At 55.3% G+C, this 27,710-nt stretch overlaps 1 protein-coding gene across 3 annotated transcripts; it reads right to left on the reverse strand.

Annotated features, from left to right (window-relative positions):
• Positions 1–74: 74 nt before the first annotated feature.
• On the reverse strand, positions 75–27,644 carry TRAF7 (TNF receptor associated factor 7). Of its 3 annotated transcripts, none has more exons than XM_063171570.1 (21): positions 27,569–27,644; positions 19,691–19,809; positions 19,463–19,520; positions 18,364–18,455; positions 13,330–13,446; positions 12,003–12,095; positions 10,348–10,381; positions 8,910–9,093; positions 8,047–8,181; positions 6,759–6,976; positions 6,491–6,564; positions 5,959–6,007; positions 5,707–5,834; positions 4,623–4,705; positions 4,446–4,485; positions 4,056–4,172; positions 2,921–3,043; positions 2,079–2,198; positions 1,615–1,746; positions 1,302–1,421; positions 75–778 (listed from the first exon to the last, which is right to left on the reverse strand). In XM_063171570.1, exons 2-21 carry the CDS (start codon positions 19,769–19,771, stop codon positions 764–766), a joined length of 2,013 nt encoding a protein of 670 aa, XP_063027640.1. In that variant the 5' UTR covers positions 19,772–19,809; positions 27,569–27,644; the 3' UTR covers positions 75–763. The 3 variants fall into 3 exon arrangements, with proteins under 3 accessions (XP_063027640.1, XP_063027639.1, XP_063027641.1); XM_063171569.1 differs by lacking the exon at positions 27,569–27,644 and adding an exon at positions 26,106–26,249; XM_063171571.1 differs by lacking the exons at positions 18,364–18,455; positions 19,463–19,520; positions 19,691–19,809; positions 27,569–27,644 and adding an exon at positions 13,673–13,823.
• Positions 27,645–27,710: the final 66 nt, after the last annotated feature.

Raw genomic sequence — 27,710 nt, forward strand, 5'->3', positions numbered from 1 at the left:
GGCACTTCAATTTTCACCCCACGGGGCCAGTGCTGGCTGCTGGCTCCCTGCAATAACTCACACCGGGCAGGAACAACTCTTTCTGCTTTTATTGTCAATGAAGAAATAATCAAATCTATATTACAATCTTAAAAACAGTAGAAAATGTGAGTAAAAATGCAACGGAGGCTTTTTGTCTTTAATGTGGAGACCATTATTACAGGGTGGTGAACAATGGGCTTGTGGAACTTGATTTGAGAACTAGCTGTGGCAATAAAAATCGTACCTGGCTACTCAAGGAAACACCTCTTCCCAGCTGGATCGGCCCGGCGCCTTGGCAGTAAATTAAATACTAGAGACAGACAGGGGTCGGGTGCCCACCCAGGGTACGGCCTAAAGCTCAGTCCTGCCACAGACAGGGGCCCAGCCCGTCCCCACAGGACACACGGATCTGCCCAGTCCTGGCACTGGCACTGAGCCCCCAGGCCCAGTGTCACCCCAGCGCCAGCCTGGGGGTGTCCCCAGCTGGGGGGACACAGGCAGAGGAGGGCACTGGCACTGGAAGAGCTTCCTCTTTTCCATCATCTGGGGCAATCTGAGGGAACACCTGGAGCGTCCGTGGGGCAGAGCCGTCCGCAGAGCCGCCGGCCGAGGGGCAGCAGCAGCAGGCAGTGGTTGGTGCAGGAGGAGCTGCAGCAGTCGTTTCAGTGGTGTGGTCACCCGCAGGCCGATGGAGGGGAGAGTTTTTGGTCTTTCAGTGTGCAGGACTCGTGTGACGCTCTCGTTAGCACGTCCAGACCTGCGGACAGACGATGGCACCGCAGGCAGTGACTCCTGAGCAGCCCTGTGGGCTTCTCCTCATCCCCACAGAGCTTCCCTCTGCACTGCCAGCATCCACAACACTGTCAGGAGAGAAACCTCCTGCCCCTGGAGAACCATCCCCTTGTTTCAGAGAATCCCAGAATCGTTAAGGTTGGAAATGACCTCCAAGATCATCGTATCCAACCTGTGACTGATCCCTACCTTGTCACCCAGCCCAGAGCACTGAGTGCCACCTCCAGGATGAGGACTCCACCACCTCCCTGGACAGCCCCTTCCCTAGCAACTCTTTCCATGAACAAATTCTTCCTGATGTCCAACCGGAACCTCCCCTGGCCCAGTTGGAGGTTATGTCCTCTTGTCTGGTCACTTGTTCCCTGGCAGCAGAGCTGAACCCTCACCTGTCCCCACCCCTCCTGTCACTCTAACTCCTAACTCATTTAATGCCCCAACTCCAGCCCTGACTGAGCCCAGACCAGCAGGAGCAGCCTGAGCAGACCCACCTTGACAGTGCTGTCCACGGCACCGGAGAAGAGGCGGCCGCGGGACACGGCCAGGGCGGTGACACTGCCCTGGTGGCGCAGCAGGGTCTGGGTGCAGATCATGTTGTCCATGCTCCACACCTGCGGGGACACACGGGGAGATGAGCCCAGCACAGCCCGGAGCACCACGAGGGACAGGGATGCTGCATGTCCCGGGTGACACGGGTGACACGGGTGACACACAGAGGCCCCTGGGGTTCCCGCCACCCTTCCCTCGGGGCCCCTGGGCTGTCTCAGACCCTGTGTCCAGCCCCACACGCGGCCCCACACGCACCCTGAGCGAGCGGTCGTAGGACGCGCTGAAGACTTTGGTTTGATCGGGCGTGGAGATGACGGCGAGGGCGTAGACCGTGCCCACGTGCCCGGTCAGCGTGCGCACCTGCTCCTTGGTCTCGATGTCCCACACCTGTGGGGACAGCTGGGCTTGGGCATCACGCTGTGCTGAGGCCACCCAGCTCCCCTCTGGGAGCTGCTCCTGCCTCCATGCACAGTGCCAGGGGGGTGCTGTGCCCGAGGGGATGAGCAGAGCCAGGTGCCCATGCCATACGTGGATCAGGTTCCCCTGTGCCCATCCCCAAGCCCTGTGCCCATCCCCAGGCCCTGTGCCCGTGCCATACGTGGATGAGGTTCCCCTGTGCCCATCCCCAGGCCCTCTGCCCGTGCCATACGTGGATGAGGTTCCCCTGTGCCCATCCCCAGGCCCTGTGCCCATCCCCAGGCCCTGTGCCCGTGCCATACGTGGATGAGGTTCTCGTAGGTGCCACACACGATGTGGTGGTTGGTCACGGCGATGGAGTAGACGCTGCCTCCCGACGTCTGCAGCACGTGCACACACTCCAGGTTCCGGATGTCCCAGATCTGGGAGAGATGGAGCAGAGGCAGGATGAGACCCTTCTCCCAGGGGAGATCCCTTGCAGCCATTCTGCCATGCACAGAGCCAGCCTGGCTCCCCGTGGGCCCAGATCACACCTTTAGGGACCACCCTATCCAGCTGGGAACGTTCAGCACTGCGGAGCAAATCCCTGTTATCTTATTTAGCTGCCCAACTTTAAATATCCAAGCTGGAAAGGTTGTGTGGAGACTTCACACCCTCTGTGTGTGACTGCACACACAGCCCAGTCCTTGATAGCACTAAAACCCAACGCAGACAAATTAACAGAGATTCATTAACCCTGAGAAGGGCAACTTCCAATTTTCCTGTGTCCCCCAGACAGCTGACCCCTGAGAGGTGACCTGTTCATCAGAACCTGAGCCAGCACAGAGGAGGGAGGGCACTGGGAACCCTCACACGGATTCATGGTCGCTCTGCAGCCAGGCAGTGACCTTCCCCCGTTATCAGCAGGAGTGTCAGGGCAGATAAGGCTGCAGCAGCCTCGAGGCGCCAGGGCTGAGGCCCCAGTTTGTCCCAGGGAGCCTCCCCAGCAGCTCCCAAAGCCCAGAGACGCAATCAGCACAGGAAAACCCCACGTGTCAGCAGTGCTCTCACATCCCAGCAGCTGCCTCAGGTGCTGCTGCCCCAGCGCAGAGCCCAGAGAGGGACAGGGAGAGGGGCTCAGGGTGCCCCCAGTGCTGAGTCCCACCTTGATGGTCTGGTAGGATCCACTGTACAGGTAGTTCTGGGAAGCCACCAGCGCTCGAACCCAGTGGTTGAGACCTGTCAGCTCCTTCTTCAGCTTGAGCTCAGTTCCCACAATATCCCACACCTGTGGAAAGCAGGGGCACACACAGGGGGAGGAAGCTCAGTGGGGCTGGGCAGGACACAGCAGTGCCCACGCTCCCTCACAGCCCTTGTGGGGATCCTTGTGCCAGCTCTCCTGCCTGATGGGAGCTGCCTGATCCCACTGACTTGCAGTTAAAACGCAGAAACTGCTGAGCAAGCACATTCCCTGAGGGAGCCAGCCTGGAGCCTGCATTACTGCTGGCAGAGACCCTTCCCCAGCAGAGCCACACTGCAAAGCCCAAAGCACAGCTGCAGCAAGGAACTGCCCTGCACTTCCCCTGCCACCCTGGCACACAGGGACTGGCAGAGCTCACTCCCCCCACTCTGAGCCTGCCTGCCTCATTGGCAGCAAGTGGCCAGGCATGACAAACCCAAAAGGCCCCAAATTCTCCTTGTGCTGTGTGGCTGCTCCAGCCTTGAGCCCTCTCCAGAGCTGAAGCACTCCAGGCCCCAGATAAAGAAAAGAGCACAGTCCTCTTACAGATGGACGGGCCCATAAGCTGTCTCACCGGGAGCTGGAAGCACAACCACAGGAATCTAGCCAAGGCTTTAAAGGGCAGCCTGAAAAGCTGTTTCTGGTTTCTGCATGTTTTAGGTAGGGAATGCAGACTCAAGATCCTTTGGAGGTGGTTTCAAAACAGACAGCCTGGATCTGCAGCCAGTTCTGGAGCCCAGACACAATTCTCAATAGTCTGGGCAGGTCTGTTGGGGGCCTGAGGACACACACGCTCAGGAACTGCCAGGATACTGTGCAGCTGCAGCCTCAGGTTTAGAGCTGGAAGAAATACAGTGCTTCTGCAGCCAGAGAACAGCTTTCCCTTGAGCACAGAGCAAGGCTAAACCTCTGCAGTGCTGGCTGCCCTGTGGCTCAGGAGACCTTAGCAACAAGGCCACCCACAGCTCAAAAATGGCATTTCCTTCCTCTTTGGACACTTCTGCCTCAGAGTTTGTGTCCCTGGTCCCCAAGCAGCCCCAGAGGAGCCCTGGAGCTGCACCTTGATGGCTTTGAGGGAGCCACTGAAGAGCATGTTGTGTGAGGAGACCAAAGTGCAAACAGGATTGTCGTGCGCTCGGATCGTGTTCACCTTCTGCAGGTTCTGAATATCCCAGACCTAAAACAAGAATCATGGAATGGCTTAGGAGGGAAAAGCCCTCTAAGATCACTGTCAAGCCCACCAAAGCAGAGCCCATGAGGGGCTGGGCAGGCTGCCCTGCCCCAGCCCAGAGCACCAGCCCCCTGCTGCCAGGGAGGAGCTGGGAGTGGGAAACGCAGCCTGCAGGAAAGCCCCAAGCCCACCCCAGGGGTGGGTCCAGCACAGGAGGGTTCTCAGTGCCCCCTGGCAGAGGAGGGGCAGTCCCTGCTGCTGTGGGTGCCCTGTACTCACGATGATGGTGCAGTCAGCAGAGCCACTGTACAGCTTGTTCCTGCAATGACACGAGGGGGTCACCGAGGGACAGTGCCATGGCACAGGCAGGACACAGGATGGGGAGTGTGAGGGCATGCTCAGGGGTGCCAGGGCTGTCCCCACTCTCCCCAGGGACGGGTGCCCCTCCTCACTCACCCCTGGATGCAGAGAGCCAGCACAATTCCATCGTGACCCTCCAGGGTCTTTTGGCACTTGTACGTGGTACAGGTATCCCACACCTAACAGAGAACACGGGGCTGGAGCCTGGGCAGCATGGCAGCAGCCAGAGGAGGAAACAGGCTGCCTGGCACCTGGGCACTGCCTGGCACCTCAGCACTCAGTGCCTGGCAGCTCCCAGCCCTGCAGGCCTGGCTAGCACAGGGAAAGGGCTGCAGAGGGCCAGGCTGAAGCTAATGAGACACAGGCCAGCAGCTGCTCCAGCTCTGCTCCCTCAGCCCAGGCCAGCACCACACTCTGACACAGGAGCAGCTCTCAGGCTCCTGCTGCAGCACTTCCCACCCATGCCAGGGCTCCAGTGGCACAGCAGAGCTTCCCCTGCCACTGCAGAGGCTTTTCCCTGAGCACACAGGGAGGAATCCTCTCTCAGGAGGAATGTGGTGCCCAGAGCAGAGCAGGGGAGAATCTGCTCTCCAGCCCTAATGTACAGCAATATCCATTTCCCTCCACATGGCTCTATAACCAAGGAAGCTGAAGCACAGCTCTGCTCCTGGCTGGGTCAGCTGTGGCAGCCATGGTGTCCCCAGCCTGGCCAGCAGCCACCACAGTGACACTGGGCAGGGCTGCTGAGGCTGCACTGGGGCAGTGCTGTCAGTCTGAGCTACTGAAAACAGGACAAAGGAAAACAAACATGCCATAAAAAACAGGGAAAGGACACATCGGATCAGGGACAAATGTTTTGTTCAAAGATGACTTTTTATGACAAAGGAACATAAAATCAGAAGCTGAAATAGTCCTGAATACCCTAAATGCCACATAAAGCAAAACCAGCAGCTGCAGGAATGAGATTCTAATCTTGGCCTTGCAAAGATCTCTGCTTGTCTCTCAATTTCACTAGCACATAATGTTTCCTTGCAGATAATTTTGTCCAGCTATAATCATAAAGAATCATTTGATTCTTGGGAGGAAACTTTAGGAAGCAACATCCACCCACCCCACAAATGAACTCAGCTTCTGTTCCACGTGCAAATGCAGAAGGGGCATGGAAGAGGGAAGCTCTTACCTTAATGGTTTTGTCTGAGGAACCACTGAAGAGCAAGTCTCCTATGGAGTACACACACAGACACCACACGGGGCCCTGGTGGCCCACAAAGGTCCCCTTGCACTTGAAGATCTGCTGAGGATCATAGGCTGCAGAGAGGAGAGCCAGGTGAGGGAGGGAGGGCAGTGCTGCTGCCCTGCACAGCTCTGAGAGCAGCCAGGAGGGCTCCCTGGGCTCCCCACACCCAGCCCAGGCCACAGTGGGGATACTCACATCCAAGGATGCCCATGTTGAGCCGAGCATTGATGTGGGAGAGCTCGTCCTGAAACACACAACAGGCTGTGTGAGCTGTGGGGCCTTCCAGGCCAGCGTGGCCGGACATGGATTTAGGACTGTCCCCTCCACTGCTCCAACCCCTCTTGTCTTTGTGACTCCCACAGGGCCCTTCCTGAGCAGCCAACTCATCCCCTGAGGCCATCAAAGAGGTCTCTGCTCTACTCTGTGACTGCCACATCCCTCTGTCACCTCCCTCCAGAGGCCACAGGGCTCTGACAGCACCTCACACCAGCACTAAACTCTCAGTACTCAGAGAGGCCCAGAAATACCTCTCAGAATACACTGTCCTGTCCTCACTCTGCAATTCCCCACACTGCTTGGATCTGCCCATCTCCCTGCTTTCTGGGGACAATGCCCTGTAAAAGGCCCAGGCTTTGGAGCAGAAGGCTCTCCCCAGAGGCTCCCCCCACTGCAGGGAAGCCCAGGCAGGGGCAGAGCCAGGTAACCCCAGCCCAGGGTCCCTCCTCACGTTCAGCATGGAGGCGTCCCTGCGGAATTCCATCAGGTCCTCGCTCAGCTTGCTCTGGTTCTCATCCAGCACATCTGTGAGACAGGGACAGGCCCACAGTCACTGCAGAGCCACTGCTGGCACCCCAGGGAACAGGCAGAGGGCACCCACTGCCATCAGCAGGGAGAGCAGCCTGGGAACACGCCGCTGCCATCAGCAGGGAGAGCAGCCCTGTAATGCAGCACCCAAGGGCAGCTCTGAGCACACAGCTCGTGTGCTGCACACTCACCAAACTTCAGCTCCAGGTTCTTCTCCAGCTGGTCGATTTTCTCCGAGAGCTTGCCCAGCATGGAGCGCAGGAAGGCGATCTCCTGGTCCTTCTGGGCCATGGCCACCTGCATCTCGTGGAAGCGATCGTCCGTCTGCTGCAGGAACTCCTTCAGCCCCTCGAACTTGCACGTTTCCAGGTGGGTCTCGTAGGTGTCCTGGTTCCCTATGAATGCACACCTGGGGGAAGGCAGGTGCTGGCTGGAGCAGGGCTCTCCTGGAGACTCCTGGCTCAGCCCATGTGGGTCCCCAGCTGTCCTGCTCCTCCTGCCAGCAGCAGGGATTCTGTGGTTCCTGATCCTTCAAAGGGTGGACTTGATCATCGGGGAGGTCCTTTCCAGTGTTAATGATTCTGTGATCCTGCTGGGAGAGGCAACTGCAGGACAAGAGAGGCCAAGCAGCTCCCGCTCTTCCAGCCAGGGCACTGGCCCCAAACTGCACTGTCTGTCTGGGAAGTTGCAAGGAAAAGCAGATCTTGGGCAGGAGACAGAGGGTGGTGTCAGTTTGTTGGGCTCACCAGGAGCCATCAAAACCAGTGGAAAAAACTGCAGCTGACCTCAGCAGATGCTGCCTTGGGCCTGCAGCATGGCACAGAGTCAGGGCTGCTCTGCCAGGACTTGCCTTGCTCTGCCTCTGCCAAGACATGGCTCAGAATCATGGAATCACAGAACTGCTGAGGTTGGAAAACACCTCTAAGATCATCGAGTGCGTCTGTGCCCCAAGGCCACCACTAACCCATGTCCCCAAGTGCCACATCTACATGGCATTTAAATCCCCTGGGGATGGGCACTCCTCCACTGCCCTGTGCCAGTGACGGAAGAACTTTCTGTGAACTCTCCCTGCAACAGTAAACCCAAGCAGGGGCTGCCCTGGGGCTCGGGTGACGGGGAACCCTCTGGGGTGGATCAGCACTTCCCTTGTCTGGGACAAGGCCTGGCTGGCAAGACACAGCCATGGTGCTCAAATTACTCTTGTTTTCATCTCCCTCTCCTCGTGCTCTGACTCCTCCAGCTCTTCTGCCTGTGCACTCACCCTCCTCACCCTCCTCCTCACCATGACCTGCCTGTTCCCACCCCGAGGCTCCAGGGCTGCCTCCTGCCACCCCTGGAACCCCCAGCTCAGCCTCAGGCCAATGCAGAGCACCGAGGAGAGCTGCTCAGAGACTCAGGCCACCCCAAGGCTGCAGCAGGCAAAAGCAGCTCAGTCATGAGCTCAGTGCAGTTCCCCACCCCAAAGCATCAGCTCCTTACCCGTATTTGGAGTGGGGACACTTGATGTGCTCACACTCCTTCAGGTGAGCCTCCAGGTTCATTTTGAGGAGGGGAGGGCAGCTGGGGTTGTTGGGGCAGCGCACGGGCCTGTAATCACAGCTGCTCTCATGATCCCTGTGCACGGAGAGAAACAAAGGCAGGAAAATCAGCAACGAGCAAAAATTATTGGGAACAACACAGATCCTCAGGAGAGGAGCAAACCAGCCCTGGGAGGCTGTCAGATGATCCAAAGCCCCCTGCTCTGAGGCTGCAATTCCAGCTTTAAGTTCTCATTTGGCCAGAAAATTGAGAGTAATAATAGGCCACATTTTCACAGGGCACATCTACTTCTGCAGCTGATGGGCTGAGCCTTCAGCCAGCCATCAGCAACGGACAAGGAAAACAGGGATGGGGAGGGAGATAGATTTCAAATTCATAGGATATAATGAAGATAACAAAAAGAATCCCAAGTTCTCTACTTGACCTCAGCCATGGAGTTTCATCCCAGATGTGAGATGGTTGTTCTCAATGCACCCCCTGTCCCAGTGCTGCCACTCAGGGAGCAGAAAACAGTGTGCTCCTTCTGACACCAGCCCTGAGCTGTCCCCTGAAGCCACCCTGCCCATTTCCCTGGCACAGCGAGACAGAGCAGTGTTGGCAGGGGCTGCATGGCCCTGGAGCCACGGGGCAGCTTGGGCAGGCTGGGCTGGCACAGCCCCGGAGCTGCAGGGCAGCTTGGGCAGGCTGGGCCGGCACAGCCCCGGAGCTGCAGGGCATGCCAGGCTGGCAGTGCCCTGGAGCCACATGGCAGGCTGGGCTGGCAGTGCCCTCTCCCTGGAGAGGATCCTGGAAGGAGCACTCACTTCCTGGCACTGAGTTTGATGGTGAAGGGGCAGCCCCGGGGGTCCACCTCGAAGGCAGGGCTCTTGCTGCTGGCGGCAGGCCGGCAGCCGTACTTGCAGTGGATGAACAGCTCCCCGATCTGCTCGGCCACCGCGATGTTGTTCACCACCACCGTCAGCTTGGCGTTGTCCACAGGGCACTTCTCTGCCAGGGAGGGAAGGATGGCACAGTCACTGAGGGCTGACACAGGGCACTGGCGTCTGCCAGAGCCCTTGCGTGGAAATTGTGGTTTGTGCTTTCCCAGGTGGGGTCAGCCAAGTCCCAGGTGAGTGGCCATGGAAAGAGCCAGGAATATTCACCAGGAATATGCCAGCCATCGTCTTTGGTTGTCTCGGAGTGTGGGAAAGTTACAGTTTATGTCAATGCATAATGACTGAGGGAGCTGCCAGTGAAAGGAGCCCACACTGATGCTTTGTGCTGGCTGAAGGGCGAGTGTTCACAGGCAGTGAGCACCAATCACCAGATCCCCCAGCCATAACCTGCTCCTCACCCAGGCCTGGGCTCAGCTCCTGCTGCCAGCAACCATTGAAACCCAGGATCCTTCAGCTTGTAAAACACCTCCAAGATCATCGAGTCCAAGCCTTGGACTGATCACCACCTCATTAACTGAGCTCTGCCACATCCAGCTGTTCATGGAACACTCCAGGCATGGGGATTGCAATCGCAAAGCCTTTTGCCATAAATCTGTGGGCTGGGGTTGATATAGCAGAGCACAGTGAGGGGATTAACATGCAAAGCAGAGGGACCTCTTGTGTGTGGAACACAAAAATCTCAAGGCAGAAAGAGCTGCTGCTTTGCAGGACTCCCCAGGGAGCCTCCTCAGGGCTCACTGTTCTGGTAATGCCAATGGCTTGGCTCTGTGCTGAACAACAGCTTGCCAAGAGGGCTTGTGCCAAAAAAAGTCTTTTCTTTGCAGCCAGAGTCCAACCCAAGTGGGAGCTGGTTAGCCCAGGCCAGCAGCCAGGAGCTTGGGCTCTCCCAGGGCTCTGGAAGAGCTGGGCGAGCTAAAGCAGCTCAGTGGGGCTCAGTCAGGGGCCAGAGCCCTGGCACTGAGGGGATGGAGACAAGGAATTGATGCCAAACGTGGCCCCTGCTTCTTTATCCAGGCAGCCACAGAAAGCTTTCAGTTTGAAATCAGTGGGTCAGCTCTGGGCGAGACATGCATTATCCTGGGATTATCCAGTGCATTTTCCAGGATCTGAGAACATCCTGTGCCCAGCCCATGCTCCAGAGTGCACCACTGGCCCCCAGCCCCTCACTGCTGCAGTGTCACATCCACTGACAGCTTGTTTTAAGCCCTGTGGACATTTTTCTGCAGGTTTCTCTTCAGGTGAAAGCAAATCAACCAGGAAATAAGTGTGTTCTGGCTGCATCACACAAGAACAGCTCTGTACTCACCAGATGTTAAGGCACATCTCCTGCAAAACGTGTGCTGTGGAGACAGAGAGCAACAGCAGCGTCAGCGTAAAACCAGAGGGCAAATGATTCCCTGTGGCTGCCCCTGGGAAAGGGGGGACACAGCACAGCCTGGGCTCAGAGCCTCAGCAGCTGCTCTGCGTGTGCTAGCCCAGGGCAAACCCCAGCTGCTTGCTCAGGAGGAAGCACAGGTCCCAAACACACAGTTTGGAGCTTTGACCTTCTCCCCATTCAGGATCAGTCCATGACTGTGGTGCAAGCCAAAGCCCAGGGTGTGTTCTGCCACACTGAGATTCATGGGATCACAGAATCCTGGAACGGTTTGGGTTGGAAGGGATCTTAGAGATCAAGTTCCAATTCCCTGCCATGGGCAGGGACACCTCCCACCAGACCAAGGCTCAGAGCTCCATCCAGCCTGCTCTTGGACACATCCAAGTCTCTCCTACCCTCCACATCTGCACAGGGTTTCTCTATGGGTTTCACCCTCCCCTGTAGCCCATGTCACCCCTCTCACTCCCCTGAGAAGCCCTTGGGGAAGGGGAAGCCTGGGCTGTCCCCTGTGCCTCTCCCTGTCCTTGCCCAGCCAGCCCACCACAGCCATCCCTCTGGAGCCCTCTCAAGGCAGCAGAGGCAGCCCTGTCCTGCTGCCAGGCAGATGGAACAGCTGGTTTGTAAGCCCATTAAATGCTCTGTAAATGTGAGCACTTTAAATAGCTCCCCTCTCCGTTGTGACAGTTTAACTTGACAAAGCAGCAAGCACAGTCTAACACACTAATGAACACAAAGGCTGCAGCTTTCACTGGTCCTGATCCTGCCCTGTGCATTCCCTGGAGCCTCCTCAGCCATGTTCCCTGGCCAGGGAGCCAGCTCTTGGCAGGGCTGTGGGTCCCCCTCTGGAGCTGTTATCTGCTGCCCTGCTCCCATGGCCTTTTCCTGCCCGGCACAGCTGCACTGAGCTCCCTCCAGAGCAGGACTGCAGATGAAGCCAGGCTGCTTCCTGCAGTGGGCCTTTTTCCACATTAACCACTAAATCTCAGTGTCTCTGTGCAGAGCTGCTCACTGGAATGGTGCAGCCAAACTGCAGCAGCTTCCAGCGCTTTTGGGGAATGGCACCCTCGCTGCAATAAACAATCCTGAGCTCTGCTGCTGCTGCTACAGCCCCATCCTGGTGATCAGACCACGTCACAAGCATTAGAGCCGCCTCAAAGCCATCTTTCTTCACAAGGAGCACAGCAATAATATACAGCTTCTATTAAAGCCCAGTAAAATGGAATCCAGAAGAATATTCATAACACCCCGTGCCTTTCATTTGAGGATCTCAAATCCCTGTGCAAGCATTAACTAAATGAAGCTTCAAGCCGTTCTTGTTTTATAAGCAACACTTCCTTCACAACTGAAGCACAGCCATTCCTGGGGTGCCCAGGAGCTCCTGCAGAGCCCTTCAGGAGGAGTTTTTGACCTCATGGAAGCCACAGCAAGGAGACTGAACATGGCCAGGATGGGGTGGCTGGCAGCCCAGCTCTCCTGGGAAAAGCCATCCCACCTTAGTTTTGCTTGGCAGTCCCCAGGGAGAGACAGAGGGGACAGTCCAGGCTTGAGTGTGGCTCAGCCAGGGTGTTTGGGAGGGCCATGCTTACCCCACAGGTTGTGATGACGGGATCCTTGAAGACACTGCAGCACAGCTGGCAGCACAGCTTCACAGAGGGCTGCTCTGCAAACACCAGGGGCTCCTGCAGGGCACACACAGGGACACACACAGCAGGGATTAGTCCAAACCAAGAGCCTGCAGCTCTGCAGGAGGAATAACACAACCCCTCCGTGCTGAGCCTCGGGGAGCCTGGGGCACACTGAGGGTTTTCCATGGTCTCAACATAAAATTCTGTCTGGATCTGCTGAGTTCCAGTAGGGAAAGAATGAACTTGGGAATGGCTGGAGACCCTCGCTCAGCTCATCACAAACTGGGGGCCAACAGCATCTGGCAGGATCAGCACCTGACAGCAAACTGCACAGACCAACTCCAGTGATTCAGTCACCAGAACTGCAGGAGCTGCACTGGCTGGGACTTTCTCCTTGGTAGGCCTAAGCATGGAGTTATCAAAATTGTACTAAGCCTGAGCTTGAGACAAATTTTAAAGCAGCCTGCACTCTTGTGCTTTTGAAGCATTCTGAAGGAAGGGCTCCTTCACTCCTCAGGAAGCAGAAACAGCATTGTTTCTGCTGCAATGGGCCCATCTCCCCAGTTTTGTTTACCAACTAGGACAGGCAGCACAGGGCTCCAAGCACGTCCTCCCAGAGCACCACGGCTCTCCATGCTCACATTTCAGAGCATTTCCAATCAATCTCTGCAGTTCCCTCTGTCTTTTCATCCTGTGCTGCTCTCAGAAATGCAAACACAGCCCCCTGGGTTCCCAAATATGAAACAAACTCTTATCCTAGATCAGTGGCAGAACGCTGCCTGACCTCTTATTCATCCAGTTTGGGGTTGGTTACTGGGTCACAAGCTAAGCTCAGTTTAAAAGTATCCTCCCTCAGCATGCAGACAATTCCTTGCACCCTCCTGGGGCTTACAATCAAGTCTGTGGGGTGCCACACAGCCCTGAATGGGGATGGGGCTCCAAATCCATGGGGAATTGTATTTTTTTTGCTGCCTGGGGCCAGACCACCAGCCTGAGCTTTGCAACCCACCCTGCTCTGCTGCTGGGCCAGGGAATCAAGCAGGACTTTGCACAGACTTACAGTTTTTCTGGGAAGCAGAAAAGCCTCACCATTGTCCTTGCTTTCCAGGCAGGGAAGTGGTACAGGAGGAAGCAAAGTCAGTGGTGGAAACAAAGTGAAAAGCAGGAGCCTGAGGCAGGCACAGCACAAAATCTGCCCCAAGAGCTCCGCGTACTCACAACAGCCCACTAAGTTACTCTGACACTGAGCTTCCCAATCCTGCTCCTTGAGGCAACCCCAAATACCTACTGGCTCCTCCTCTTCCTCGTGGAGCGAGAACGTGGAGCGCAGGGACATGTTGGACTCGGAGTGCAGGGAGCGGACGGAGATGGCGGAGTCGGAGCGGCGCGGGGTGCTGATGGGAGGCTGCGGACACAGGGCAGCTCTGGTCAGTGCCATCGTTCCCCAGCTGCAGGCAGGGCCCCCGGGCTCAGCTCTCCCCCTCCACAACACTTCACCGAGTGGCCCTGCTGCTGTGTGCCCTGCCCCGTGCCCACAGACAGGAGTCGCTGGGGTTTCACTCCCTAAGCCAGGCTGACGCCGACATTCCAAGCACATCACCTCCTCCAAGGTGCATTCCCTGCACACTTACCGTGCACACCCGCAAAGCAACGGCCTGCAAGAACTAATCCTTCATGGAAAGCTCTGCAAATCTCCCCCAGAGACCGCTCCAGCTCCTGCAATGCCTCTAATCTCTGCAGCAGCACTTGTTGTTGCACTCGCTATCTAACTTCTGCCAAATTTCTTTGCGTAAGTGCAGAGACTTCCTTCTATTGAATTCTCTGTGAGCCCGGCTCTGCCGCTTCCTGCTCGGGAGGGGAGAGCAGAGCACACACTGAGCACCAATCCAGAGAGATCCTCTGCCATGGCAGCCCTGGGATTGGCTTGGAGGGAGTGCTGCTGCTGGAATATTAACCACAGCACGTCTCCCAGGGTGGAATGGCAACCAGCAGCACGTAGCCAAGGTGCCATTCGGTGTCAAAGCACCACTGGAGGCTGCAGACCGTGGGGAGGCTGCATCTGAGGAGCCAGTGCAGCTGGGAGTGCAGTCACTGAGGGGTTACTCTGGGAGAGATGCTGCTGCTGGACTGGAAAAGGTGCAGAGAGGAGGAATAAAGGTCTTCAATGAGCAGAATGCATGCTTGGACAAGGAAATGGAAGAATGAAGCCAGAAGCTTCAGACACTTCAGACGAGGCATGGTGGATGAGCACCTGCACGTGCCACGCTCGCCAAGGCTTGGCTGCAGCCCCTGTCAGTCCCTAGCCATGAGGAGTGTTGGCTGGAAGGAGCTCTGGAGATCCCTGGCTGCCCACTGGAAAAGGGACTCTCTCCCACTGCCCAGGGAACAGGGAAAGCTGCATGACCAGACTCTGCTGAGCTCCTCTCCTGCACCTTGTGGGAAAAACACTTTTCCTCATGTTCCTCCTCGGGAGCTGCGTTCTGTGTGCCTGCCCTGGGTGAAATGGGTGACCTCAGAGCCAGGGCCAGACAAAGGCAATGCAGGAGGGCAGAGGGGCAGCAGGAAATTCAGCCATGAAAGCTGCAAGATGAGGTTCAGAGGCTGCTGCCCTCCCCAGAGACAAAGCTGCAGTCCCTAAAGCCTGGCTGGGCTGCAGGAGAGCAGCAGACCAGGATCCTGCTGCTTCCTCATTCTGCTCTGCTGCCTCATTTTTATGATCCTGGGCTCTGAGGAACTCAGAAATGCTGCATCTGCTTAGAAGCCAAAGCATAAATGTCTCTCCCTTAAAGACAGCATATTTATTGACTAAATACATAAACCTTAAGGAGGAATGGTTATAATGAGGTAAATCCATTTTATGTGTATCCATTCATTTTATGATTTTCCTCCACTAGAAGCAGAAATTATTAAAATAACCAGAATGACTGTGCACAGCTCCCACTCTGGAGGTGACAGGGAGTGAGGGCAGCAAAGGCAGGCCCTGCAGGGAGGCAACATCCATCTTCTCACCAACAGAGAAGGGGACTGCAGCATTCCAGGGGTGTGAGACACAGAAGGTTTGTGCAGGACTCTGGGCTGAGCTCCCTGTGTCCTGGTTTGGATAATGCTGGTGTTAACTGCACAGCAGAGTAGGGGATGTGCTGAGAAGGATCCTTCACTCCCCCCCAGGCTGGGGGGAAAACACAGAATAACAGAGGATGTGTTGGCAGTTCCAGACCCTCTGGGTATCTGCAGCCTTGATCTGCCAAGCAAACAAGGATAAAACTCAAGAGACCTCATTTCTGCATTAAACATCAGGCACACCTTCAAAGAGCCCAAGGATGGAGCACTCAAACATCTGATGGAAGATGGAGAGTTTCCACCTCTGGCTCAGAGGTGAAGCTCCCTGTAAACAACAGATCTGGACAGGCAGGCAGCCTCCATCCATGGTATCCAATGTTCCAATATTGAGCCAAAATCTTTAGCTGCAGTTCCCACCACCTCAGCAACAGGAGCAGCCTCCAGGGGGAGGCTCCAGCACAGCCCTGGTTCCAGCTCCATGCAGACACAGCAAGGTGGGGACCTGTGGCACTGTGCCCAGGCAGGATGACAGCAGCAATGCCTGCCCTGCACACAGAGCACACTGCTCTGCTCCTGTTCCATTAACAGCAATCCCTGCCCTGCACACACAGCACACTGCTCTGCTCCTGTTAACAGCAATCCCTGCCCTGCACACAGAGCACACTGCTCTGCTCCTGTTCCATTAACAGCAATCCCTGCCCTGCACACAGAGCACACTGCTCTGCTCCTGTTAACAGCAATGCTGCCCTGCACACAGAGCACACTGCTCTGCTCCTGTTAACAGCAATGCTGCCCTGCACACACAGCACACTGCTCTGCTCCTGTTCCATTAACAGCAATCCCTGCCCTGCACACAGAGCACACTGCTCTGCTCCTGTTCCATTAACAGCAATCCCTGCCCTGCACACACAGCACACTGCTCTGCTCCTGTTAACAGCAATCCCTGCCCTGCACACAGAGCACACTGCTCTGCTCCTGTTTCACTAACAGCAATGCTGCCCTGCACACACAGCACACTGCTCTGCTCCTGTTAACAGCAATCCCTGCCCTGCACACACAGCACACTGCTCTGCTCCTGTTAACAGCAATGCTGCCCTGCACACACAGCACACTGCTCTGCTCCTGTTCCATTAACAGCAATGCCTGCCCTGCACACAGAGCACACTGCTCTGCTCCTGTTCCATTAACAGCAATCCCTGCCCTGCACACACAGCACACTGCTCTGCTCCTGTTTCAATAACAGCAATGCTGCCCTGCACACACAGCACACTGCTCTGCTCCTGTTCCATTAACAGCAATCCCTGCCCTGCACACACAGCACACTGCTCTGCTCCTGTTAACAGCAATGCTGCCCTGCACACAGAGCACACTGCTCTGCTCCTGTTTCAATAACAGCAATGCCTGCCCTGCACACACAGCACACTGCTCTGCTCCTGTTTCAATAACAGCAATGCTGCCCTGCACACAGAGCACACTGCTCTGCTCCTGTTTCACTAACAGCAATCCCTGCCCTGCACACATAGAGCACACTGCTCTGCTCCTGTTTCAATAACAGCAGCTTTACAAGGAAAGAAAAGGGGCGGTGGAGGTCACAGGAGGGCTCTGACTCCTCTCCAGCTGTCTCTCTGATGGCTGAGAAGCCCTTGGCAGCTTCTGGAGGAGGGAAAACTCAGTGATGAGGAAGGGAAATCCCAGATTATTCCTTGACAAAGCAAATGAAGCTTCCTAAGAGGGTTAGTGAGCCTGCCTGGAGCAGCAGGCAGAGCAGGACCGAGGCGGTTCTGGTTTGTCAGCACCTCACGCTGCTTCCTGAACCACTCATTAATCCTCTCACTGTTTTTGCTGAAGAATATTTAACACTCCAGGGGAAGTGGGCTGAGACTGTCCAAGAGGACTGAAGCTGGCTCCCAGCAGAGATCTCCCCCATTCTTGGCTGCACACCCCAGTTTGTGCCAGCGGGGTTTCCAAAGGAGTCGGGGAGTTTCTTTATCAGACCTGGCTCAATGAAATATTCACAGCCTCCCCTCCTCTGGAAAAACCCTCCCCTCTGCCCTGTGAGAGCTGCCCAGCTTGTGAAAAGGGCCCAGAGGGTCTGTGCTGACAGCCAGGGGGGGCCTGAGCCCTGGCCCAGCTCGTGGGGTCAGCGGTGGGCTGGAGAGCTGCACTTGCCAAGGACACCAGGCACATTTTCAAAGGGCTTGTTGGAGAAAAGACCAACAACAAACAAAACCCCCACGGGCTCACATAAAACACAGCAAGATCTCTGAGCAACAGAAGGAACTTTATAGGATGCTGACAATAAAATTCTTTGCAATCTGGTGTCAAATTTATTTTAAGAAGTGCTGCAGCTCCACACTGTTGCTGACCCCAGTCTCTAACTCCAGCAGCAATGATCCATTTGTGCCTGGCGTGGAAATTGGGTCTTGTAACCTAAGTCTACAAATACTTCATTTGAAGTTTGTTACTAACATGTTTAGATCTGAATAGATCTGAACTGTGAGATGTGGCTGGAGCACCAGGGACAAGACAAGGTCCAGCCTCAGAGCTGTCCATCCTTTCTGTCATCCTTGCTTTGCTGTTGCTGTTCTTTATTTAATTGATTTAGCTAATTTAATTTCTCTCCAAGCAGCTAACCCTGAAGACTGTTGAATCACTAAATTCCCCAAAAAGAACTTACTCAGAAGTGAGTGATAAAACTGGATACAAAATTGGGAACTGCTTTACCACCAAGACACTGGGAGACACAGGAATGGTTTGTGTGGGAAGCCCAGCACAGTCCTTAGTGTCCAACATCCCAATCTGCAGGTTTCAAACCCTCTCCCTGTGGTCAGAGGCCCCATCTGGAGGTGGGAATAGGAATGGATTCTCTGGCCATAACTGCAGAGCCAGCTGGGATCCATCCAACACAGCACAGAGAGTGCCTGGTCCAGCCACAGCCCAGACATCCTGGCAGGGGCTGCTTCTCCCAGGAGCCAGGTACTGCCTCTCAAGGAGGCTCTGGGATTTGTAGTTCCCAGGCTTTGGACCCCCATAACAATCTCTAGCAGTGTGAAAAGCAGCAGCAGCAGCAGCTCCAGCCTGAAGCCCCAGGTGAGAATGAGCTGCTCCCCCATGGCAGCAGCAATGCTGAGGCTGGTCCTGCCTCTGGGGCACACATCACAGACAATGCTGAGGGAGGCAGAGCAGTCCAGAGGAGCTCCAGACACCTCTCATTTCACCTCTGCTCTGCTCAGCCAGCCAGCAGGGCCCTGCCCACACCTACCATGCCATCATCCTCGTCCCGTGGGGAGTACGTGAGGGTGCTGGAGGAGGACGGGGTCCGACGGTGCTGCTTGAAAGTGTTGGTCCCGTCAGCTTTACAGGGAATTCAAAAAGAAAAACAAGCAGTTAGGCTCCTCAGAAACACTGCCAAACTATGGGACAGCCTCTGTAGCTGTAAGTGTTCCTCAGAAAAGGAAAAGACTGGGGAATCTGCAATGCTGGTTCATGACTGGATGTATCAGCACAGGCAGAACCACCCTGATCTCTGAGAGCTTGCCCAGAAAAGAGCACAGGTAATATCCCTAAAAATACTATTAAAAGGAAACTTTATACTCCCATGTATCTCAGTCACCAGTAAAAATTGCCTGGATGCAGGGAGGTCTGGATATCCCTGAGGCACAGGGGAGCCATGCTAAATTAAATATGAAATATTTGTATAGAGATCATGTAACTGACTCTGATACGTATAAAAGTCTGAATGTAAATATTTGGGAGTCCAAAACCATCCAGAGTCCAGGACAAATGTAATCCAAACATTTTTCTCGGGCAGATGTTCATATCCTCATCAAAATCAGTGTCAAGTCTTTTTGTTTCTATTAAAGGAAGGATATTTGTATCCCAAAATGAAAGCAGGCCTCTTCCTACATTCCCCCCACGTGCCAGGGCTCAGGCTCCCCTCACCTGCTGAGCTTTGAGGAACAAGGCACAGGAATTGTAAATGAGCAGGGACATCTGCATCCCCTCCTGTCTGAGCTAAAAGTGGCCACGGGGTTTTACCGAATCTCCAGAGTGACTCACAGTCAGGCACAGAGGGAAGGTGGAAATTTTCAGCATTGGTGATGATTGTCACAGGGATCAATAAGACTTGGTGCTGAGCTCAGCATCAAACCCTGCTGTAATACTCTGCTTTCAGCAAAGGCTTCCCAGTGGTACTGCTCAGTCTGCCTGAGGAGAGAAAACTCCTGTGCCTGCTCATTTCCATCCTGTCAGGACACACAACACCAAACCAGCCCCTCAACACCTGGTTAATGACCAGAGAGATTCTCCCAACAGCTTTATCATCTGTAAAAGGACAACAGCCACACACATGAAATACCCACCCTTTGTGATGGTGGTCACAGCAGAGAAGGCTGGTCCAAAAGTTGTTTCCATTCTTGTCTGAAATATTGAAAAAAACAATGTCAGGGCATTTAAAGCCTTCAGGCTTTGCCTGGGCTGCTGAAATGCTGCACATACACTGTGAATAGCGAGGTTTTGAGTGGCAGGCAAACAGCCTGTTCAAAGGGAGGATGGGAGCCCAGGAAGCAGGGCTGTGCTGTTTGCCTCACCCCGTTAGTGTTCTCAGCAGTTGTGATGTTGGTGGTGCCACTGGAGAAACGATTGTAGCGAGCGCTCTTGTTTGAGCTCATAATCTAGGCCAGCATCTGTTAGTCATGGGAAGCGTGCTCTGTGGGAGAAAAGGACACAAAGGGAGTCAGGCTCCTTCTGGGTATTTCCCTGGGCTCAGAGATATCACACAACACCCTCCTGCAGCACACAGCACAAGTGTTTACCTAAACTCACATAAATCTGGATTTTCAGAAGCAAGAGCACAAAGGTTCCTTCAAATCATTCCTGAGTGAGTGTTCAGCATTTTTAAAATATATTATTATCTTTTAATAAGAGCCTCATTTCTCTCCCTCCACCGGTCCATTAGGCTCAAGTTTGCCAAGTCAAGAATTCCACAACAGTAATCTGCAGAAACACCCGGAGTTTGCTTCCTTTAACCTCTGCTGAAACCTGACACTGCTTCAGGGCACAATTATGCTGCTGTCCCAGCAAATCTGACAAGATGTTCTCAGTCTCCTTCAGAGCCAGGAGAGCCTCAGGGAGGAGCTGCAGCTCCTCTGCCATCACACAGAGGTGCTCCTGGCCCAGGCTGGAGTTTCCCCCAGAGAGAGGTGAAGTGTCCCAGGCGTTCCCAGCAATTGGTTTTCTCTTGCCTGGGAGTGACCAGCCCTAAATCTCCAAGCTCTTTATAAAACCACCACTGGGATTTCTGCACTTTCCCGAAAGGGAAACTGAGGCTCACAGAGAGAGCCAGGATCCCAGCAGAGCTGTGAGCTGGGATTTGTGCAGGATTCCCACCTCCCCGAGAGCCCTGGCACACAGGACTGGGCACATCTTGCACACACATTTTGAACACTGCAAGGGTGGCTCTGGGGCTGTCCTCGGCCAAGGCTCTGCCCAGGGTCTGACACAGCAATTCCAGGGCTCCTGCAGCTCTGGATCCAGCAGCTGGCAGGCAGCCACGACAGCAGAACCCTGGGCAGGGCACTGCTGCTCAGGTCTGAACTCTCAGAAACAACTACGGTCAGAAATTATAAAAAATCCAAACTTCCAAAGAAAAACCAAACAAACAGAAACCCTGAAACCAAACCCAAATCCATGTGAAAAGCAGGGATCTGGATCATGTTTTCCACACACGTGACAGCACTGTCCTGGCTGCTTGCAAATGCCAGATCCCTGAGGAGATGCTGAGCACAGAGTCTGGAGCTGTCTCAAAAGCAGCAGGAACGAGCAGAGCTGTGCTGCAGCATCGGGAGACCTGCAGGGTTCAAAGCTGGGCTGCAGCAGCCACGGGGCTGGCTCTGCCCACTGCATCCTTTGATTCTGTCTGTGCTCCCGAGGGCACAGAGAGCAGAGGGAGGCAGGGAGGTGGCAGAGGGCAGACAAAGGGTTTGGCCACTGGCCCCAGGATTTCTGAGCCCCTCTGACCCAGCCCCTCTCCCTCTGGCAGCCCTGGATGAGCCCTTGGCTTCCTCCCAGCAAAAACTCCCCCCTTGTGCACAAGGCTGAGGATTCCCCTCTCCAGCCACAAAGGCTGAAGATGAGAGGTCTCCAGCTGGGGTCTCCAGATGATGCAGAGCTCATAAATTAAGCAAAGCAAGTACTTCCATGAGTGATGGCAGGAACTGCTGCATCTCCTGGGATTTCCCATCTCAAGGCTGCATTATCTCATGGCCAGTAACATGTACATCCCTAAAATGTAGGTTCCCTACACCTAGCAGTACACCTGGGCTCACCACTCTCCTCTGGAAAAGGGATTCAGCATTCTGCTCCTCCCATAATTGGCTGAAAAGAGAGAAATATTCAAATTTCCAGGGATATGAATCCATGCAACACCTACCTACACCCCCTTTATCCTGCCCTGCTCAAAGGCAGGAGCAGGAATTTGCTCCCACCTCATCAGCCATGTCAGTGAGGGTTAAGGGAGCCTGGTATATCAAATATTCCTCATGGGGTTTAGGGCAAAGAGTCATTCCCAGATGGAAAGAGAGGAAAGGAGGATCCTGATGGAGGATCTGGGCTGTCTGGAGACTCAGGCACAGCTCCATTCCCTCTCATTTTCAGGGTATGTATCACCTTCAGATGAACAGATGGAGACTCAAGCAATGGGAAACACTCGGAGACAGGGAAAACAAAAATGGGAATAAACTGACAGTGTGAGGAGCTCTGTGATATCATCAAAGGTTGGATCAGTTGTGACACAAACAGTGACTGCAGCCACCTGAGCCACTGCAATGGTCCTTCAATCCCTGCCTGGAACCTCCAATACACCCAAACTGGGGAAGGAAAGTGGAATTCAGGGATTTCCCACTCACTGTTTGGCTATAAGCTTGGCTGAGCAGGTACCTGCAGCAGCAGCAGCAGGAGGGAGCCTGCTCATGTCTGCTCCAAGCAGAGACCAGAAGAATGTGAGCAATGGCAAAAATCTCCAGCAGAATATCAGCCAGGCTGCACAACCCCAGCAAGGTGTGATTTCAGCCCAAACCTCTGCACCCACCACAGCCAGGAGCATTTCAGCACCGCAGATGCCTCTCCACAGCATTGTCTGACAAGCTCCTCACACCCTCCTTTCCATCTGAGAACGTTTTCCAACTGATATCAAAGAATTTAAAAGGAGGCAGAAAAGAACTGATTGTGTCAACATTAATACCAACTTCCTACAGCACTTGCAAAAACCTCTGCACCTTTGCTTGGATCTGAACCCTGCCAGCTTCACTGCCCTGTGCTCCCAGCCTGAGTGTCCCTCTTGGGTGGCTGCTGCTGGGCACCCAGCCTGTGACCCACATCCTCCCTGCCTGCACTTAATTCTTTTAACATGCAACATCAGTGGTTTTTACAGCAAACAAAGAGGGGGGACATCTAAATCTCCCCTGGAAAAAGGAAGCTGTGGGGTCCCAATATTCAGTAAATCCCACAGCTGATCATAACCAGATGTCATGGGGGGCAGGGATAGGTTTCAGCATTTGCACATCGCAGGGATCAACTCGAGGCTTTTGAGACTCAATGAGAGGAAAAGCCTTAAAATCCTCCTTTAGTAATTCAGGCAAGGAAAACCCAACCAGCAGCAGCTGCAGAGGGAGGCAGTGCTCCCTGTCCCACTGCTGAGGGGAGACCCAACAGGATCAGCCACACATCACCCCAGAGCCGGCAGGAGAACCAGCACCAGTGGCCTGGCTGATTGCTCTCTCTGAGGTTATTCACCCCAAGGAAACTGCTGGGCTGGCAGATTGTGCCAGAGCAGGAGTGCCTGGCACTGGGAGAGGCAGGCACGGGTTATCCTGCCCTGCCTGAACTTCCTTATCTCACTTCTTGGGTATTTATGATGTAAGACCTGTTCCTCTTACAACAAACACTGCACTCTCAACAGAAGGGTTACACATCCCTGACAGTGTTGGCACATCCCAGGGAAATACTCCCACAAAAGCACAGGCAGGTGCCAAGGGCACAGGGTGATTGTGGGGTAATTAACCACTCTGGGGTAATTAACTACTCTGTGACCAGCAGCACCTCAGGTGCAGCTCCTGACGAGGGCTGTCAGCATCTGGTCTGACCTGTACAGCACAGGGTGTGGGAACGCAGAGCTACAGCAGCTCCTGAGACAGGCACCTCTCAGGGACACCTCTCCATCCCTGGACACCTCTCAGGGCACCCCTGTCCATCCATAGACACCTCTCCTTCAATGGACACCTCTCAGGGACACCTCTCCATCCACAGACACCTCTCAGGGGACATCTTTCCATCAACGCCTCTCCCTGGACACCTTTCCATGGACACCTTTCCATCCATGGACACCAAACCAGAGACAGGCAGTGGAGCCCCCTGGTCACCCCTCAGCCCAGGAACACCTGGCCAGGGCTCCCAGCAGCACAGCTGAGCCAGCCTGGCCCAGCCCCAGGTGAGGATGGGCAGGAAAAGCAGCAGTGAAACCACCAGGGCTGCAGGTGACACCCAGCTCTGCCCAGCAGGCAGTGCCAGCTGGTGGTGAAGAACTCATGAAAAACCTCACAAAACTAAGGAGACAAAGAGGCTGCAGACAAGATAAAATCTAAACCACCCGAGCCAGCAGGACATTTCTTACACTCCTTAGATGTCAGGCAGTGCAGGAAGGACATAAAGCATGAACAGAAGCTCAGCCTTACTGACAGGACGTGGCACCTCCACCTGATGAATCTGTGGAACAGACTTTTTACTGTTTGTGAGTTTTTCTTATAAGTCACATCAGCTTTTCTGAGTGTCTTACAGTGGGACCATAACTGTACTGAGCCGTCATCAATAAAAATAAAAGGGATATTTTTAATTGCTGCTGCTTTTGCCAGCGCTTGCACTGACTGCAGGACTGAGAGAGAACATTCAGCAGCTGCTTGAACACTGCCATGCCTTTGAACAAATGCAGTTCAGAAAGGAAAAGCATTTCATACGGTGCTTTTCCCAAAGGATAATGAAGCCTTGGGATAGGAGAATATTTGCAATACTCCATGGGAAAACCTGAGGCTCCAGCTTTCAAATGTCCCCACAGCTGGATCTAAAGTGATTGCTCTGCTGAAATGAAGCACCTCAATTTTCCCAGAAAAATGCAATTAAATCAGAAGTTAGGACAGAGGCCAATATTCAGCGCTGTTCCATGACACAAAAGCTACATTTGAAGTTTTATTTCCAGTTCAGGTAACCTGGGAGGATCCACCTACAGCACCACTTTTGTTATGCAGCCCAGCTCTGACCCTGCAACCGAAATTGTCCTGTGTGGGCTCAGCAGCTCCTCAGGCACTGCTGGGCAGAACAGGCACATCCACAGCTCTGCCACACAAGGCCCTTAATCAAAAGGTGCTTTAAAAGCTGGCCCTGGCACTGCACAGCTGCGTGCTGTGCCTCTCACAGCCTGTGCTCCTCCACATCCTCCCTCACAGAACAGACTCCTTCTGAGAACACCACACCGCTAAATTATGGATTTGGTGAAGGAAAAAGAACAAAACCCCAGCCAAGGCCTGAAACCAACAACATCCTCCCCCTCCAAGGCAAAATCCTCAGTGCTGCTGCAGTTCCTTGGGAGGGAATGGCCAGATCCTGATGGAACATCCCCCGCCTGAGAGCTGAGAGCAGCCACCCTCACTGCTCACACCTCAGCTGGTGCTCACTGGGGCTCCTCACACCTGTCTGACAGAGTGGCTGCCAGGGCTCCACAGGGTCCTGCGGGCTGCTCAGCTCTGCTCTTGGCGTCCCTGCTGCAAATCTGACAGAGAGAGGGGCTTGCAGCTCAACTGAACACAAGGCAGGGCAGCAGCAAGGACTGGGGATGGAGAGACTTGGCCTCTGCTCTTCCAAGGAGGCCAGGGCAATGTTCGTCTCACCTGGACTCTGCTCTCCTGGAGCTCTGCTAGACCCAAAGCAATCAAAGCTCCTCTCTCCTCTATTCCCCAATTCCTGTGCCATGGCTGAGGCCTTTCCCAGCTGCTTTTCCTTCTGGCTGGCTGCACTGCATCCTCTGGAAAGCTGTAACCACCCCAGCACACGATGGGATTCTTCCAGATTGAAGTCACAGCAAACCTGAGCCCATAGCCATGACTCAAAAAGCACAAAGTAGCACTTTCACCCCCTGTTCCCCCAACGTCCTCCAAAGCTTTGACACCTCCTGACACACACTCTTCTCTGCCCTCTGGATGAGGCTAGAACACTTCAGAGATCCAGCTGAAATGCATCATCTCCTTCAGGAAAAAAAAAATCCAGCAAATTCCAGTCACCTGCTGTTGTTTTGTACAGCTCCCTTGGGTTCTGCCACTGAGAACAAGCAGGAGGCACCCGTGGACACCAACACTCATCGATCAAATCAGTGATCCTGGGAGAAACAGCACCAAATCCTTGACTCCAAAAGAGACCAGGGGATGTGGACACTGCCACCATGGCAGATCTGCTGACAGCTTTGAGACAGAAGCACCAGGGATTAAACTCTGCCCCAGGGTGACTCAGAATCCTCCAGGCTGGCTGCTGTGCTCACAGCTCTGCCCAAGGAACATCGAGGATTTCCCACTTCTGGAACACCAGACCAACCTCAGCATCGGGCTGCTGCAATCCAACACTCCACACCCTTGCAAAGGTCACTCTGAAGGACCAGAAAACCAGCCCAACACAGCTGCAGCTGCTGGACAGGCCACAGGTACCCCTGGCAAAGTCTGCAGGGCTCCAGGTGCCTCCTGGAGGGATGGAAACAGCTCCTCCCTCATTCCCAAACTGCTGCAGGCTCCAGGTGCCTCTGGAGGGATGGAAACAGTTCCTCCCTCATTCCCAAACTGCTGCAGGCTCCAGGTGCCTCTGGAGGGATGGAAACAGTTCCTCCCTCGCTGCTGCAGGGCAGCAGCTTCCCAGGAATGCTGCCTGACACCCGGCACCCGGAGCAAACCCTTCTCCTTGGAGCACACTCACCCCTGGCCATCCTGGAGCAGCAGAGCCCAGCAAGATGCCCAGTTCTGAGCTGGGGACAGGCCTCTCCTCAGCCAAGGAGATGCCAGCAGCATGCCCTGAGCTGGGGACAGGCTTCTCCTCGGCCTCTTCCGCTGCAGCGCGCGTGTGGATCGCTCCCGGTGATGTAAACACAAAGGCATGCGGAGCAGTGGGCGATATGTAAATGCAGCTGGAAAATCCCACAGCTCAGCCAATCTCCAGCTGCCTCCCGGCTTTGCCCCGGCTGCTCCGGGTTCAGCTCGGTGCAGGAAAAACAACCCTCTCCCAGCGCAAGGATTTATTCCCTGATCGCAGACAGAAAGTTCTTCGCTTGCTTCAAGGGGAGTTGGAGTTTCTCACCCTCTTCCATAGTTCCCAAACTATTCAGAATGCTGTGTAACAGCAGCAACACGCTCTCTGCCTGGAGAGGCAGTCCAGGGAAACCCAGTTACACGGAACAGCCACAAAAGGGCACAGCTGGGGAGCAGGACTTGCCCAAAACACAGACACTGGTACTGCTGGGGGATTTCCCGTGCCAGGACAGCCCTGCAGAGCTGAGACGGTCCCAGGAGCAGGCACTGCCCCCTCCGGCCCCAGGACACCCCGTTCAGAGGTGCCCCTGAAGCTCCAGGGCTGTGCTCAGGGCAGGGCAGAGCAGCCTGAATGGGTAATTCGGGGTGCAGCTGCCAAAGGCTCCTGGGGTGAGCTCAATGAGGGGTGACAGGAACCCCTGCGAGCAGCCAGCTGCCTCCTCCTGGTCCCGGCTGTCCCTATAGCCCCCGATCCAGCCCTGTGGCTGTGTGTGACCCCCCAAACCCGCTCCTGGAGCGCTCAGCAGCCCTGTGGCTGTGTCTGAGCCCAGCAGGGAAGCGGAACCAAGGGGAATTCTCCCCGCTGCCCTCCCCAGCTCAGAGCGGCAGGGATAGAGCCCGAGAGCTCGCGTGGAATGAGAAGGGGATGGCAGAATCCACAACTCACAGTTCGCAATCCGGACCTGCACATGTTCTGCGGCAGGCACGGAGACCGACCTGCATTTTGTGTATTGTGAGCCCAGAGCCCAGGGAAAGGAGCTTAGTGCGAGGGCAGGAGAGAGGCAGCAGCAACACGTGCTGCTCGGACGGGGAACGGGGCACACAACGCCAGAACTGAGCAGAAAAAGCCAAAGCCAAGCGGACACTGCGATGGGAGCCAGCGAACACCCCGGGCGGGCAGCGGGGCCGGTGAGCGAGGCCTGGCGGCATTCACCGGGACGGAACAGCGCCGATGGTGCTCGGGCTGCCCGGAGCGCCCCGGCAGAGCCGCCGGCACCCCACTCACAGCGCCCGGTGGGCACCGGGAGCCTCCGCCGGCGCCTCCCCGGCCCGCGGCCCGGCGCCCCTGCCCGGCCCCTCCCCTGCCGGAGCCGCCCGGCGCGGCCCGCCCGGCTCCCCCCGGCCCGCCCGTACCTCCCAGCGGCGGCGGCGGCCGCAGCGCCGGTGCCCGGTCCCGGCACATCGCGCCCGGGCCTGCTGCCCCCCGCCGCCCGGCCCGGAAGAGCCGCGCCCAGCGCTCCTCGGGACTTGTAGTCCCGTGCGCCGCTTCCGGCCC

Source organism: Melospiza melodia, chromosome 18 (genome assembly GCF_035770615.1).
Source record: "Melospiza melodia melodia isolate bMelMel2 chromosome 18, bMelMel2.pri, whole genome shotgun sequence".
Lineage (NCBI taxonomy): Eukaryota > Metazoa > Chordata > Aves > Passeriformes > Passerellidae > Melospiza > Melospiza melodia.

Bases quoted from the DNA above. Each gene is read 5' to 3' on its own strand.
- TRAF7 (XM_063171570.1), bottom strand. From the start codon at position 19,771: ATGAGCTCAAACAAGAGCGCTCGCTACAATCGTTTCTCCAGTGGCACC. The intron at 4,486-4,622 runs GTGAGTGAGGAG...GTGTCATTGCAG, and splicing joins CTGGCTCTCTGCATCCAGGG to GAACAAGCTGTACAGTGGCT. The intron at 2,199-2,920 runs GTGGGACTCAGC...CATCTCTCCCAG, and splicing joins GATCCTACCAGACCATCAAG to ATCTGGGACATCCGGAACCT.